At 41.8% G+C, this 15182-nt stretch overlaps 2 protein-coding genes across 3 annotated transcripts; both read right to left on the reverse strand.

The window, feature by feature from the left end:
• Positions 1–1001: 1001 nt before the first annotated feature.
• LOC109473770 (anillin-like) lies at positions 1002–10257 on the reverse strand. Of its 2 annotated transcripts, none has more exons than XM_019773804.1 (19): positions 10087–10257; positions 9323–9464; positions 7599–7757; positions 6988–7181; positions 6712–6843; positions 6357–6563; positions 6139–6245; positions 5878–6014; positions 5329–5513; positions 5045–5177; positions 4739–4800; positions 4430–4603; positions 4023–4174; positions 3592–3739; positions 3251–3406; positions 2413–3081; positions 2012–2169; positions 1770–1886; positions 1002–1588 (listed from the first exon to the last, which is right to left on the reverse strand). In XM_019773804.1, exons 1-19 carry the CDS (start codon positions 10102–10104, stop codon positions 1489–1491), a joined length of 3150 nt encoding a protein of 1049 aa, XP_019629363.1. In that variant the 5' UTR covers positions 10105–10257; the 3' UTR covers positions 1002–1488. The 2 variants fall into 2 exon arrangements, with proteins under 2 accessions (XP_019629363.1, XP_019629364.1); XM_019773805.1 differs by having other exon boundaries at positions 7662–7757; positions 10087–10256.
• Positions 10258–10916: 659 nt separating this feature from the next.
• LOC109473771 (3-ketodihydrosphingosine reductase-like) lies at positions 10917–14986 on the reverse strand. The gene is made up of 9 exons (XM_019773806.1): positions 14748–14986; positions 14406–14495; positions 14070–14129; positions 13848–13913; positions 13449–13544; positions 12968–13243; positions 12732–12815; positions 12462–12563; positions 10917–12200 (listed from the first exon to the last, which is right to left on the reverse strand). The coding sequence occupies exons 1-9, from the start codon at positions 14880–14882 to the stop codon at positions 12069–12071; spliced, it is 1041 nt and encodes a 346-aa protein (XP_019629365.1). The 5' UTR covers positions 14883–14986; the 3' UTR covers positions 10917–12068.
• Between the last annotated feature and the right edge of the window lie 196 nt (positions 14987–15182).

Here is a 15182-nt window from a genome sequence, read left to right on the forward strand (position 1 = left end):
AAGCAACAAGAGACATACCTGCAACCTCCTTGATAGTAGATATGTTTATTTTGAAGAATGCAATTTAAAACTAAATTAGTCAGAGTGGAGAATCCTACACCAAATGTTGTGTGATCGTGAATGAGGTGACAGTGGACACAGGTAGCTATACAATTCCCTGTGCTTATGAAGGATGCATACATATATACAAAGTCGGTCTCGACTTCTGGGCTTGTTCTAGGCCAACAAACTCCTCCTGGTTGGGATGTGTCAGTAAGGGCCAGATAACAGAAATGGTTGCTACAGCTAGACTACATCACTACCTTCTTCCAGTTCTACTGGATTGTCATTTTTGGAAGATTATGAGATTACAGTACTGACAGATCTAAAGAGCTGCAAACCTTCATCATTGTTTCAAAGTTATTTGAAATCCATTACATTGCATGTACTAAAAAATTACTGAGGCCCCTAACCGTTATCTATTGTCATGATACGAAATCTATCTCTGTAATACTGCAATAAATTGTAAGAATATAAGAATACAAAGAAAAAAGTTTTGTTATATGACTACAGTTAAATAAAATGTGAAGACAGAGAAATATCATTAGCAAGAGAAGTGGCTGGTTGTTTGGATACTGTAGTGTTGCCTTTTCTGTGTGTATGATGATACATGTAACTGAAAACTATCACTATACACATCTATAAACGATATTAGTATAAAAATCAAAAAGTCATCTTGACAAATAAAATCCCATGTGGCTTTCCCAATACCTCCCAATCTCTTCTGTTTCCCCAAAGGAGCACTTTTTTTCTTCTTCTCTTCTTATCTACATTCTTTCAGAATATTTTCTGACGATTTCTTTGTGCAAATCTCCACACAGTTCTGACATCCCAGCCACCATGTCCCCAGCTATATTGATTACATATTGCAACAGTTTTAGGGCATGATTACATGTAAGCACACAATATATGTTAAATTCTTCATCTCTTTAATCTACGTATTACATCAGCATCCCTTTTTCTATGCATATGATTTGGGAATGAATTATGATGATAGTATAGCAATAATACAGGTTCTATATACAAGCAAGGGGTTGGAAATAAGTATGTTGGATCATACCAATAGTAAATTCTCTGCTCAGTCTAAACCCTTTCCCCACAGTAGATCACTGTTGCCAGGCACATTTGCATTGTTCGGTGTAAATCATACAAATCCCTTATTTTTTTGGTATCGAGAATTATTTAAGTTTCTCAAATTGACACTAGCTCATAATCATAACCCCCAGCCTGTCTGTAGTTATAAGAGGTATTAAGTGGTAGGCAAGACTATAACTTCACCTTATTTGACCCTCTATGATTTAAAATAATGATAGCAATTGTATATATTTGAAGTACAGTATGGAGAGATGGACAGTACAGAAGTGAATGATGCCATTACAATACTGCTATACAAAGGCATGATTACATACAGATATCATAGCATTGAATATAAAAATGGCTTCAAGTTTTTTAGTTCTTGGCAGACCACATGCGCAGATTGGTGAGAGCCTTGTTCAGCTGTGCTATCCACTGGATTCGCTCGTCCTTGGTGTCTGCTGATATCCAGTGCCTAAGAAATGGTAAGACAGGCTTTCAATAAAGACATTTGACTAAGATATGCCAACTAAGGTACATGTGTTTGTTGAAACTTCATAAGATTAAAACTTACATTCTGTGACTAAATGCTACTTGCCCCACTTAAACAACCATTGACAAGCAAATTCTTAAAAGAATTGCTAAAGGAATCTTACTTGGTAGTGACTGTCTTGTTCTTCCAGTCCACAGTGTCCACAATGGTGTCCTTGTCATCATCCTTAACTGGCCGGGAACACAAAATCTCGATGGTGTTGGGACGGGCACACCACTCTCTGCAACAAACCAGACCAAACCCAAATCATCAGTATGGCAGAAACTTTGCCCAGCAGCCACTTGAATGTTGCTTTGCATCTTTTTCATGGAGCTTTAAAGTGATAATCAGTCATAAGCTTCTTACCTGGACACTGTGGTGATGTTCTTGGTGATACACTGGCCCACGTCAATGACTCCGATGGGGTCCTTCCTCCTCTCATCGTCAGGGTAGGTCCAGTACGCCAACCGCCAGTTGGACAGGACGCACCAGCGACGGTGCCAGGATCCAAATCCACCCACATCCTGAAACAAAGTAAGGCTACATTAGGTAAGTGTGTAAAGCAAAATTAGAAGACGTACCTATGGAGCTATGGAAGATTGGGAGAAGTGGTAGAAGTCCAGGACATCCAAGTAACTAGCACATCAAGATGAAGATGTGAACAAAGCAAAAACATAGGTGATTGAAGGAGTGAAAGCCTTTATACTAGCAGTGTGAAGCCAGAACAAACATTAATCTGCCACGTTCAAAAGGAATTGAGAACTGACCTGAAACATGGTGAGGAAGCCCCTCTCCTCCACACCACTGTCCATGTGGCAGTGGATGCGCACCTGGACGTGTCCCTGCAGGGGGGACAGGAACGGGACCTTGTCCAGGGTGAACTGGGTCTTCCGCACGTCACACAGCCTGATGTGAGTCTCCCCCATCAGGACAAAGCTGCTGTTACGAACAGCGCTGGGACCCCCCAGGCTCCGCAGCAGGGGGCTCATGGAGGAGTCTTTGCCCATGATGTTGGTGAAAATCTTCTTTGGTGCCAGGTTCTTCAGCTTGGGGGAGGGCATGCCCAGAAGACTGCCCAGGGCAGACTTCTGTTGGCTGTCGGGCTTGAGCCGCTTCATGCGCATGTTGTACACCTCGATCTTGACGTCAAAGTTACTGTTGATGTCGTTGAGGACGATGTGGTTGGTGAACCACAGACTGTCCCCGGCAATCTTGTCGGCCGTACTGAGCATCATGGTGGGGATGACCTTCTCAGGGCCGTTGTAGATCAGACAGAAGAAGTAGTCATCCCCGGGGACGTTCCCCTCCTTCAGGGAGAAGAGAAACTCGCCCTTCAGGGGGAGTTTGATGTCGGTGATGGTCAGGGTCCCTCTGCATGGCTTGGCTCCTTCCATAGCCTCCTCCCTCTCACCATCAGGGCCCAGGTTCTTCAGACGCTGTCAGATTACAAGACAAATCCACATCAATCCATGATGAAAAGACAATGGTTACAAATTTTGTATGGTATCTTACACATCAGCGATAAAGAATTCAGCTGCAAAGAAAGCAAGCCTGAGTGCGTCAAGCCCATGATTTGTTGTTCATTAGCATAACTAAACTTCATACCTGTGTCTCTGCCAATAGAGCCAGACGCCGCTGAGTTGCAATCAGCAGCAGCCTTTCAGCCTCCACCTCCTCCGCAGAGCCCTTCCCGTGTTCCGCATCACGGCAGACGTTCAGCGCCTGGCTGGCCTGGTGGACGATGGTCTGCTGGGTGGACACCTGACCAGGGGAGACAACCACTGGTCAGTATCATGCATACATAACAAAAACGAATTGCATATTTACTACATACTACTGTGAGCTGATGGACTGAAAGGAAGCTAAATACTCAGTTGTGGATGTTCAGAATATTGCAGTAGACCACAGATTGTTGTCTGTGAATGCTAGTGAACTGATGTAGTCACCTGCTCCATGAGATGTTTGACCTTGTCCTTGATGGGTACCCGGCGACTGGGCCTTGCTGGGACCTCCGGACTTGGTGCAGCGCCTTCGTCATCACTAGCAATACTGGCGGGCTTGTGGTTCCGCACAATGGTTTTGACAGCATTGGGTCTAGAAAAGAATAAGGACATAATTTGTCAGTGACAATCAATGCAACTCACAAACTTCTAAAAATACTAAAATAGTAGCACAACTATTCCTTCTCTTATTTATTCAACTTACATGCAACAGGTTACAAAACGGAATTGCAGTAAGCATATTGTTACGTACCCGTTCTTGTTACAACTGTTGGGAGAGTAGCTTTATATTATCTGAAAATGTTTGATGCTAAACTTGCTGGAAATGTCTTTCTCTTTGCTACATAACACAAGGAAACAACTGCCTGAATACAAACCTTGACTTGGACTTGCGCATTGACCTGTAACACTCCAAACTGTACATGAGTGGCCGTTCATCAACCTCCTCAACAGAAGAGGGCACCACACTCTCTGCTGAACTGGACTTGGGGATCTTGGGGCCGGTTGACTCAGCAGTAAAGGCCACCTTCTGCAGGGTTGGGAGAGAAATTTGTTATATTTACAGTACCTGACAAAGTCATTGGAAGCCACAGTTCTGTTAGCTGTAATTTGTTCCTTCCTCCTAGAATTCGACACACTGCAATGAGAATAACAATTTGAGTGATTATGTTAATAAAGAGAAATCATATCCATTCTCACAGGGTGCTGGTTGTAACTACGAGAACAGTTCAGGTTAGAAGGCAGATCTATCTATAGAGTGCAGTAGTTGTTTGAGGGAACCAACCTTTGCCTTTTCCTGTCTGCGGGGCTCCTGTCTGCGGGGCTCCTGTCTGCGGGGCTCCTGTTTGCGTGGTGGGGTGGGATCCTTCACCGGGGGAGAATCTATCACCTCATCAAGTAGATCATCTAGATCTTTAGTCATGTTCTTCTCCTCATCTTCCTCCTCCTCATCATCATCCTGTGAAAAATGACATTAGCATAGGCGTCATTCACATTCTGTTGCATTGCTTGACTACCAATTTGTTGCAAATCAATGTTAAAGTAACACAACCAATCATGAGGAATGCATTGTGGCATTTGAAGAGATATTTACCTCTTCCTCCTGTACACTGGGCACCTCTGGTTCTTTTGGCTTGTTACTGCTTTCTTCAACACCTATAGAGACAGTCAATGAACAACATCAATCATCAAAATCATCAAAAGACGGCTGCAATGTTTCACAAAAATAAACATTCATTGATTAATTCCAAAGGAAATGAAAACATAGAAGAACATTCATGTAATTTGAATGTTCTATGCCAACAAGAGATATAAAACTTGAACTGGGTAGACTGGAATAGAGAACTGCGCATCTTTTTCTTGTTATTCTTCAATGTCACGTAATGTAAGTGAAGCCTACCTGACATCTCCTCTTCTTCTGAGTCCTCCTCACTCTCAGGTTCAGGCTCCTGTTTCTGTTGTCTCTGCTTGGGTTTGTCCCATGGTGTGAAACAGGGGGCCGCAGACTCAGTCTTTGGGGCAGCTGTGGTCTCCTGCAGAACAACGTGTAAAATGATTACACATTTATAGTGATGATGTTCACATGAGGTTAACAAAAAATTGTTAACCTCTTGTTAAATTGTTAACAGCAGGTTTTTACATAATGTTAACAAAGAGAAGATATTAGCACAGAAGGTTCACTACCTCACTGGGCTCGTCCTTCTTGACTCCCCATTTCTCCCAGCGGTTCTTGAGCTGGGCCAGTTCAGCCTGCCGCTCCTTCTTCATCTGTGCTGCCGGGTCATTCTCCCGCTGCCTGTTCTGAGCAGCCTCTCTCAGACGGTCATGAACAGACTTAGTCGCTGGACCGGCCTTGTTGGCAGGAGTACCTGTGGATTGTATAGACACTGGCATGAGACTTGATCCTGTAGGCTCTTTTCTTAACCTGTAGGATGTTCTGCTTCTGCGTCCTCACAATGACCACGTTTTACAACTACATACATGCACAATGCTTTGTATATGACTCCTGGCTGGTGCTTCACAATTATTTTCTGTTAAGATAACTAAACAAGAGCTTTGATTTTATTCACACACAATTCACTCTGGACATACAAAATTTGAGCTGGAACATCTAGAATATCAGGTAGATATGGATCCACTTCAGTACCATTCTAGAAAGTATGGTGTTGTGATCACTTTTTCTGTGCCAACATTTTGTCCAGGACAAAGTGAAACTCCACCAGGAACACCTACCCTGCTCAGCAGGTGTGACTGGAGTCTCTTTCACGGGCTCCTTGGCAGGTATCCTGTCTCCAAACCTGCCATTCCCAGCAGGCTTTGCAGGCTGTTTCAGCTTCTCCTTTTGGACTAACCATGTGTTTTTGGCTTCCCTGTCATGGCAAAAGGTAAAAGATGTCTGCTGTAAATAGTCTGTCCACAGTCGTACCTTGTGTAGTGTTATACATAAAAATGTGAATTTGGAATGTGAATAAACTGTGAAAATGAATGCTGCACCTTTTTGCCTTTTCCTCTTGAGCTGCAAACAACTGTGCAGCAAACTTGACAGACACTGGCTTCTCCTCCACAACCTCACCATTGTCCGTACTGGGCGGCTGGGAGGTCTGCGAGAGACAAGCACAAACATTCAACATCGAAACAAACATGATAAAGACAACAAACTATCCTTTCAGTTGATGATAGGAATCAAGGGAAATTTTCTGAGTGGTTCTTACCTTGACTGGTGCTTTTGTCTCCTTGACAGTTTTTGTTGGAGTTTGTTTCGGTGTTTGCTTGTCAAACAGTGCAGCTCTGCCACTTACAAAGGGGCTGGAAGAAGCAGGCTTGTCACTAGCAGGGGCTGGTGTGGGCTTCTTGCTCTCTGCTGTCTTAACAGTTGGTTTGTGGACAGGCTTTGACTCACTGACACTCAGACGGGGCTCCTAAGGAGAAAAAGGCACTGGTTATAAAATACAACAGGCACCTGGCTCACTTCAGTCTAGAGAATCCAGCAGAATGAGTGTTGACAGAATTGTGTTGGAAGGATACTTGTAAGTAACAGAATGTAAATGGTATGAAAAATGTCACTACCTTGCCTCCCCAGAATCCACCACCTGTGTTGGCCGATTTCTTCTGAGGCTCCTCCTTGGGAATGGTGGGAGCCTGGCGTTTCTGGACACTGGTCTGTACAGGAGCTTTGGGGGCCTGCTTCTTCTTTTCCTCCTGAAATATTTTGAACCAACATTCAAGTTAAGACTGTCAATTACAATATTAATAAATAAAATAAATAAATTACTACTGACAGGATCTTAAATTAACTTATTGCACCCTCTTTGAATGTGTAAATTATGCATTTTTTTCTCTTACCCTGTGCATAGCACCAAATCCCTGGTTGTGGGTGTCATCCTCCCAGCTGTTCTGCTTTGCAGCCAGGTGAGCAAAGCGCCCCCTGCTGGAGGAGGATGCAGATGCAGGCTGTGCTCTGGGCTTTGGTGTGGGGGAGAGGGCCTGGTCTACAGTACTGGGTGCAGCTGGTGCCTCCTGCTCTACCTGAACCTCACCTGAGGGGGGAAAACCATCACCATTTATCATTGGCACAAAAAATATAGCAATCCCAAATCATCCCCATTAATACAAATTGTATTAGTTTAAATTTATGGCAAACTTGACAGATAATTATGTTACAAGACTGGTTTGGTCCCAACCCTACCAAATGGGACAGCCGCATGAATGGCATGCCATTTACAAGGCCTTGAGTAAAGCAGATTTGCAACTTGTACTTGTACACATTTGTTGTGCAGATATTCTTGGACACTTCAGCCTGTAGTGCCAACCACAATTGGCCAGTGACAACAGGATTTTTGTCCATGTTTCATTTTTGCAGTTAAGCTTTTTCTAGTCTACAATAAGCAGTGACAGGGTGAAAAGTTGCTACAAGCACTGCTACATGACATAGCAAGTCAAGACAGAAGTGCCACCTCGCTCCCATTTCCTGCGCTGACTGGCTAGTTCCTGCATACGAGAACGCAGCCCTGCCGTACCGTGGCCTCCGGATTTACCAAGCAGCTTCTCCACCGCGGCGGCCTTGGCCTCCGTCTGGTCAGCATCATGTGCCCGAGGCTTCTTATTGGGAGAATCTAGGGAAAATCAAGAACAAATCAGCATTGCTTTAGGACTATCTGCATACAACTGGAAATGACCACCACAATTTATTGTATATTAGGAGAACCAATTTGGCTATTTTGCAAAAATCAAAAAAGGTGTCACGTAAGCTGGATTGTAAACCTAAGGAGAAGTAATAGTCAAGGACAAAAACATGATATAGACAAGGGCTGCTTAAGCATGAAAACATTTACTAGTAAGTGTGTGTATTTTCATACTGTTGTTTTCTTTCTTGAAGAATAGCAAATATGTCTAGAATGTAATTATGTAACAGAATGGTCAGATTACAGCAGTACAGGATGTGGCAGTGGCTACAAGGGCAGTTTGAGTGCACACAAGAAGTTGTAAAGAGAACTGGTATGTTAGGAATTTTTGCTTGCTTTGATCATCAAAGTTTGATTCAAACTGTTATATCTCTTGATTCCATGCCAACACTAGAGGAAGGGAGAAGGGCAAAAGTGGCAGGTCCTGGTGTGGTCAGAGTGAGCTCATGTCCTGTCATGTGTTTACATAGTCTAACAGTTCCTACATTCCTCTAGTCTCCTTGCTGTAACTGACACCTGACTCATCACTGTGAAATCTTAACAGATTGAGACCAGGCACTTTAGTATTTTTTTCAGACACAGTATGATTAGGATGAGCCAAAGAAAAATTTGCTTGATGACTAAATGTTTACCAGCAAATCTGAAAATGCTCATGTATATCAATTGGCTCGTGAGGAAAAAAGGCTAAGAAATTTCAAACCCAAAGCCAAGGGATCCAAATTTGGCATGTTCTTCAGTTACCAGTAAACCACATGTTGACCCTACGATGCCTGGGGGCTAATCTAATGATAACTCAGTCACATGACTGCCATGTGTGATATAACAGTAACCAGTTGTTCAGTGAGGGTGTAGCCGACTATCATCATGAACTGCATACAAATGAGCCGACATGGCCCAAATGTTAACCTTGCAGCTGTTTATACTTACAAGACTTGAAGGCCATGTGTTCTAGGGGCAAGGATACTGGTATTTTTTGTAACGACGGTTTTCTGTCCAATTTCAAGGGTAGACAAGTAACGGACATAGAAGCAACGGTTAGTTTAAGCATCATTGAAAATTGTTACACTGCATTTCATTGAAGTTTGATGGCTTTATCTATGATGACATAGCAAGATTATAGTCCTGTGACCAGACAGTAGGCTGACTGACTGAGAGTTGTTGTACAAATTACAATCATAGAATTACCATCAATGTGGGATTGAGGAATACTATGGTATTTCAAACCACATTCAACCTTCCAAAACTTACAACATGTATTGCAGACATGAAGGTGTGACGGGTAAGCATGGATATATTACTAGTATAACAATACTGAGTAGTGTTGTTACTTGTGTGAAAGGCCAACTCTATTGAATACATGGTTTGAATATGCTAATTTTTCTTCCATTGAAGTATAAATTTGATTCACACCTGCTGGAATGTGCTAATGAACTACAAGCACATCCTTATCCAAAAGATAACCTGTCAGACCTGTTCCTCGTCCAATGATCACTTACCCTCCTCCTGATTGTCCTGTACGTTCTCAGTGTCTCTCAGTGGCATTCTCTCCAACATACGCTTGCGGGGAGTTGGTGTGGGCCTCTCTGCCATCTTCTGGGCCAGTAGCTCTCGCCTCTGGCGAGTTCGCTCCAGGAGTTTCTAATATATTCACATAGCAGAAAATGCATCAGCTTGAAGCTTACTTACTTCACTACCAACAACACAAACATACCTTGCACACTGAGATATTTTGTGTCCAGTGTGCTTTGGGTCTGGCATCCTGGCTATGGTGAGGAGAACAGTCAGGTGATGCTCCAGCTTCCAAGTAACAAAACTGTGTACGCTATAAGAGCCTTGGTTTATACTAGTACGGTAGTACTGATTTTGAAACACAAAATTTATCTTTGATTGGATCATACGTAGTGATGTTGGCGGTTGGAAAAACACCCATTTTTTAAAACTTGGGCCACGGGGGTGGGGGGTCGCTGCCAAACTTTTGGAAAACGGATATTTTACTGTATCATAAGGTGTCCAAAATTTCTCGATGCGGGTACAAACACTCTTGACTGTGCGTTGGAATAGATACCTACAACTAACGAGCAAAGAATGGGAGCAGATGTGATTTAATAAATGATTTTCGCGGCTCAGAGAGTCAGACAAGCATGCCCTACCGTCCCGTCCACCGTGGCCCAGTTGGTAAAGAAAATTCTTCAGAAACCAGGCACAAATTTGGAGTCAGGTTGAAGCTGAAAAGCAGTAAGAGGGTTCTCTGATTTCTTACCTCTGTAAACGGGTCCATTCTGAACACCAGAACCAGCTAAAAGCTCCCAAAAGAGCGGAAAGTTAGCGACGTAAACAGAACTCCGACTCTTGGTTGAGCTTCCGTGCGATCCGTTGGTCTTCAGTTGGAAATTTAAATTCTGCGCGTCCCAAGCCGCATGCGTGCCGAACAGAACACTGGGATAGGTAGGCGATACCATTATTCACGAAGGTGGGGTCACTAAGTGGGTCACTACTTTGTGGGTTAGTAACCATTACGTCACTCCAAAACCCAGAGATGGGTGAAATGTTGTTGAACAAGTTGCGAATACAAGAAAGACCCCAAGAAATTTCTTAATTTCATGCCTTACAAGACCCTTACTATTAACAAATGTCACAGAAAATCAACCTGTTCAGCTAGGCAATTGTCCCAAATTATATTGACTTTCAAAAACAATTTAAAGTTTTAGGCCACACCAATTTAATTTGTTGGTTCTCGGATTTTTTTCAGAAAAAATATGACCAGGCCTAGGCATCCTATTATAGCCCCAAATGCTTCGATTGGAGCCATGAAGTCAACACAAAAGGCTGGGATAAAATTTAAACAATGAACCACTGCATTAAAAGATTGAAAAACTAACAACTAGGAAGAAAAGGACTTTCCTCAACTGTTGGGAGCAAAATATGAGCATTTTTAGATGATTCAGAACAAGAAGTTTTTTTATTTTTTTTTGCAAATCAGAAAAAAAATGAAGAGGCGAATCCGAGAACCAACAAGTTAAATTGGTGTGGCCTTACTGTAAAATCTGTTGTCATTCAAACACTTCTGCTTTTCTTGTAATGATCAATCTCCCCAGTTAAATACCAGTAACATTTCTTTATTTTTATAAACAAACATTCACCATACATTGTACAAATATACGTGTTACCAGCTGATGTAGCAAGATATAGCAAGCTTCTAATTCATGATCAGCTCAGCTCCACAATTTTTTCCGAGTCTAGTGGAAGACCATTTCATACAGTACTAATCTGATGCTTCAAATATGTAAAATACTATTGCCAAAATAGCTTTTACTTGCAAGAAATACACCTTGTAACTGCAGTATCAAATTATCAACATTACATGTACCCGTGTACAGAAATGTCTCGTACATGTAGTACGTCATGCTATAGTTTATACTGTACCATAAATTTAATACAAAGGAATGACTTTATCACACTTTGAGATTGAAATCTGCAGTTGGTCCAGTAGAATCACCCTGAAAATACTAGTAATGTATACTTTGTTACATTAAGATGTAGAGACTGTGAATGCCCCTTCCTCCCAGTTCTTGAATACTGCTGTACAAAAGTAACTTTACATTGTCTTAATGCCGTAAATTCTGTATGATTGAGGTATTACTGAGTCAAAAATGTAGTTGTGGACGGATATGAGAGCATGCCAACATAGATTTTCTTTAGATCAAAATGATGCATGGTACTATAAAACATACAACGAAAATGTGCAAGTACATGTACCTCAACTATAAGACAATTGTGTATCAGAGCACCAGAGGGCAGAACTAAAACTCATCTATGCACATTCTATTGTCTTCTTTATGCCTTGTTTCCATTGTGTTGTTTGCAATATAATACAACTACTGTAGTTGGAGAGCCTTTACATATCAAGGCACAGTTTTACAATGATGAATCACAACATTTATGACAGTACAGGAATGTTGTATAAGTACATGGGCAAACTACACACAATCCAATAAAGCAAATAAAGTGTTGAAACTGCCTACCCAACATTGAAGCAAGCAGAATAAATAGGATTTACACCAACATTGACTGATCAAAATGGATCAACCAATTCACTTTTTTTATTCATAATACATTATCATAGGCAGTGTTCCAGGCTCTACATACTGAAATTATTTCTTTGCAGGAAGGTCACTTTTCTTCTAAGCTCATGAAATCGTTGTTCTTGCTCCTGATGACGTTACAACATGAAGTAGCAGCATGCTAATCCCTACTCTCCTTGCCTTGTCTTTCTCTCATCTCTTTTTCTCTCTCAACAGCGCAGCGTGCCACCATACGGTCAAAGCTCCCCAAATAGAAAAGGGCAATCACTCGGAACACTCCCATGGTCAGAACCTGAAATCAGAAGTTACCAAGTACATGTACATCCATTACTAAATGGTGCAAAATGCAATTACAGCAAGAAGAGAAGACTGCAACTGCAGCAAATGGCAGGCAGTCATCAAGTCTTGCACATCAACAACATTTGAAAAGTTCCAGGTCTGCTCCAAGTAAAACTAGTCACTGTGAGCTGACACAGAAGTAAGCAGAGTAGGAAAAGAAATACACATGCATTAGGCTGAAAGTCAAGGCTGCAGTACAAGAAGTAGGACTGACCTGCTGCATGCCTTCAGTCATGGAGGTCAGCGGTGACATGCCACATGTAGCACTAGCCAGCAGGTACCCATCTAGTCCAATGTAGCTGAGAAATGTTCCTACCTGAAGGATTACACATACAAGTACATATATTATATTTGCTGTAAACAAATCACTTTCTTTCTCACTTATTTCACTTTGGTCTTAGATATGATGATTATAGTCAAACACACCAACCAAGTCTTCTGCATTAATGGGTACAGATTTCTTGATGGCCAGTGCTAAACTTACTGAAGCATCCTGGAGGATCCTCTTTGCTACATAATCAGGCTGGTAGAGTCCTGCTGTCTCTGAGATCAGCTTTGTCTCCTTGGGCTGTCAACAATACAGACAAGTTTCAAAGTCAATCAATATAGACCCATGGGTTCAACATGCCTTGAGAACCTTAATAAATTACATGTAGAATTGAATGTCTTTGTATTGTAATTTTGTAAGGAACATATAATGCCATGGCTAATGTTACCCACCTTAAATGTTTGCTCTGTCTGGAAGCCAGGTGTGTCTGTGTCAGGTGGGAAGGTGATAGTCAGGTAGATGTTGTATGGTTTCACCTCCATCTGCAGTGCTTCAGCAAACCCCCTGAGGGCGAACTTTGATGCTGAGTAGGCCGTGAAGCCGTACAGCCCAATCTGGCCGGCCTGGGATGACACCAGGACAATCCGCCCCCTGCGTCTGTACTTCATGGTAGAGATGACTGCTCTGGTGGCATGGACAGTCCCATAGTAGTTCACTTCCATTTGTTGCTAATAAGAGAATGGAAACAATGGATGTTAAGATATACATAACAAGACAAACTGAAAATTTTGCTGTGGCCATCTATCTGCCAATCTCTGTGTGCCTAAAGGTAATTTTCTTTATTCACCTTTCCATAATCCTTCATACGGTATACTCTTTCATCCAGACAGCTTCTAACTTATGACAAAGACAGGCTGTTGTTTGGATTTGTACCTTAAATTCATCGACAGGAATATCTTCAAATCTGCTGGCAAAAGATGTTCCAGCACAGTTCACCAGCATGTCTACTGGGCCTAGCTTCTCTTGTGCCTGAAAGAAAACAAAATATGTTGAAGTACCAAACATTTTACAAACATACTGTTACACACATCTTGAAGAACATTGATGGTCTCTTTTACTAGTTTCCATAGTCTGAATCTGATTCTCTGAAGCAACAAAGAGCTCGAGATTATGGATAAACCATCATATGTGTGTACCAAATTTAGGGATATATATTTTCAGAAAATACAACTGAATTCCATGGCAACTGAAGCTTCAATCTTAATGACAAGACTCTTTTTATCTCGGACCATAAATCAGGGTGAAGGTGAGGTCTACTAAAATATCTTGTACCTGTTGTACTGCCTTCTCCACTGCACTGAAGTCTTTGGAAATGTCCACAGAAATACATAGCACCTTCTGTAACAAAAACACAATGTCAGGAACATTGTAAACTGTAAAATACAGCACATCCAACTTCCACTAATCTTGCAGAAAAATCATGGCTGCCTCCCAGGTTACTGTATGTTAAATGCCACAGAAAACTGTGTGGACCAACAATCGTAATCTCCTCACCTGCCTGTCTTTGTCCCTCATGTGTTGCTCAATTTCCTTCTTTGCCTGCAATAGCCTTTGCTGCAACAAGAAAGACAGAAAAATAAGTACAACCAGTTTACAAAATTTTCAGGCAGCTTCCTCTGGGAATCGGCTTCATAATATGATGTTATTTTTACATGTAACAGTCTAAGGCCTGTTCTATGTAGCAAAACACAGTCGTCGTTGGTATACCGCAGAATACTTAACCACAGTTATTTCTTGAAGTTTGAACCTTTATGAATTATACATGTGCAACTGCAAGGAAGGACTACCTTGCTTGCATAATAAAGGTTGTGCAATAAAACATTTACTAACTTCATTTCTGGCTATAATGGTGACAAGGGCTCCCTGCTTCACAGCTTCCACAGCAACTGCCTTTCCTATCCCACTGGAGCCACCAGTCACCTTGAATGAGGAAAAGGTATTTACAACAATAAATCATTGTTGTTGTTGTTGCACAACTTCAGTTATATCAAGGAGGTTATACTACTAGTCAATTCAAAAGCGGTAAATATAAATAGGCTTATGGACCACCAATTATTGATTGCATTAAAAGTCAAGATGCAGACTTGTATCAGCAAATAATATGGGCATCCAAAATCTATACCTAATTTACGTATGCTAAATCTAAAATGAACTGTTTGTTTCCTCACCCACCATGACATGGGATCCGTTCAGCTTCATTGGGCGTGGTGAGATCAGCGGCGACAACATGAAGATCATAATCACAAACCCCACGAACACGGCCAGGGCAATCATCACTGCACCTGACTCGATCGGAAAAAACTGCATGTTTGCAGAAAAAAACGGTCATCCACAGGTAAAACTAACATGTACTACGCGGTGTGTATTTGTGAGTGCAAAAGATTGGTGAATGTTCTCTCGGTGAATAGATGCCCGTGTTGTTCCTGTCTACTGCCTGATCATTTTCAGTCCATATATCAGATCTTCTGTTAAACGTTTGGAAACATTATTAGGGCAAAATTAATCTTACAGAACTTAAGATTGCTTTTTTGAGCAATGATGGGTGCCATAACCCACTACCTCGTTTGTGATAAAACAGGCTTTTATTCATTTATTCTGAACACCTAA

This window comes from Branchiostoma belcheri, unplaced genomic scaffold, assembly GCF_001625305.1.
Source record: "Branchiostoma belcheri isolate BF01 breed outbred unplaced genomic scaffold, Haploidv18h27 scaffold3, whole genome shotgun sequence".
NCBI classification, from domain to species: Eukaryota; Metazoa; Chordata; class Leptocardii; order Amphioxiformes; family Branchiostomatidae; genus Branchiostoma; species Branchiostoma belcheri.

Excerpts from the sequence above, each read along its gene's own strand:
- LOC109473770 (XM_019773804.1), bottom strand. Across the intron at positions 5,178-5,328 it reads AGAAGGACGAGCCCAGTGAG|GAGACCACAGCTGCCCCAAA; the intron begins GTAGTGAACCTT and ends GTTGTTCTGCAG. Across the intron at positions 4,604-4,738 it reads CCAGTGTACAGGAGGAAGAG|GATGATGATGAGGAGGAGGA; the intron begins GTAAATATCTCT and ends CATTTTTCACAG.
- LOC109473771 (XM_019773806.1), bottom strand. The coding sequence starts at position 14,882 with ATGCAGTTTTTTCCGATCGAGTCAGGTGCAGTGATGATTGCCCTGGCC. Across the intron at positions 14,496-14,747 it reads TGAACGGATCCCATGTCATG|GTGACTGGTGGCTCCAGTGG; the intron begins GTGGGTGAGGAA and ends TCCTCATTCAAG. Across the intron at positions 13,914-14,069 it reads TGAGGGACAAAGACAGGCAG|AAGGTGCTATGTATTTCTGT; the intron begins GTGAGGAGATTA and ends TTTTTGTTACAG.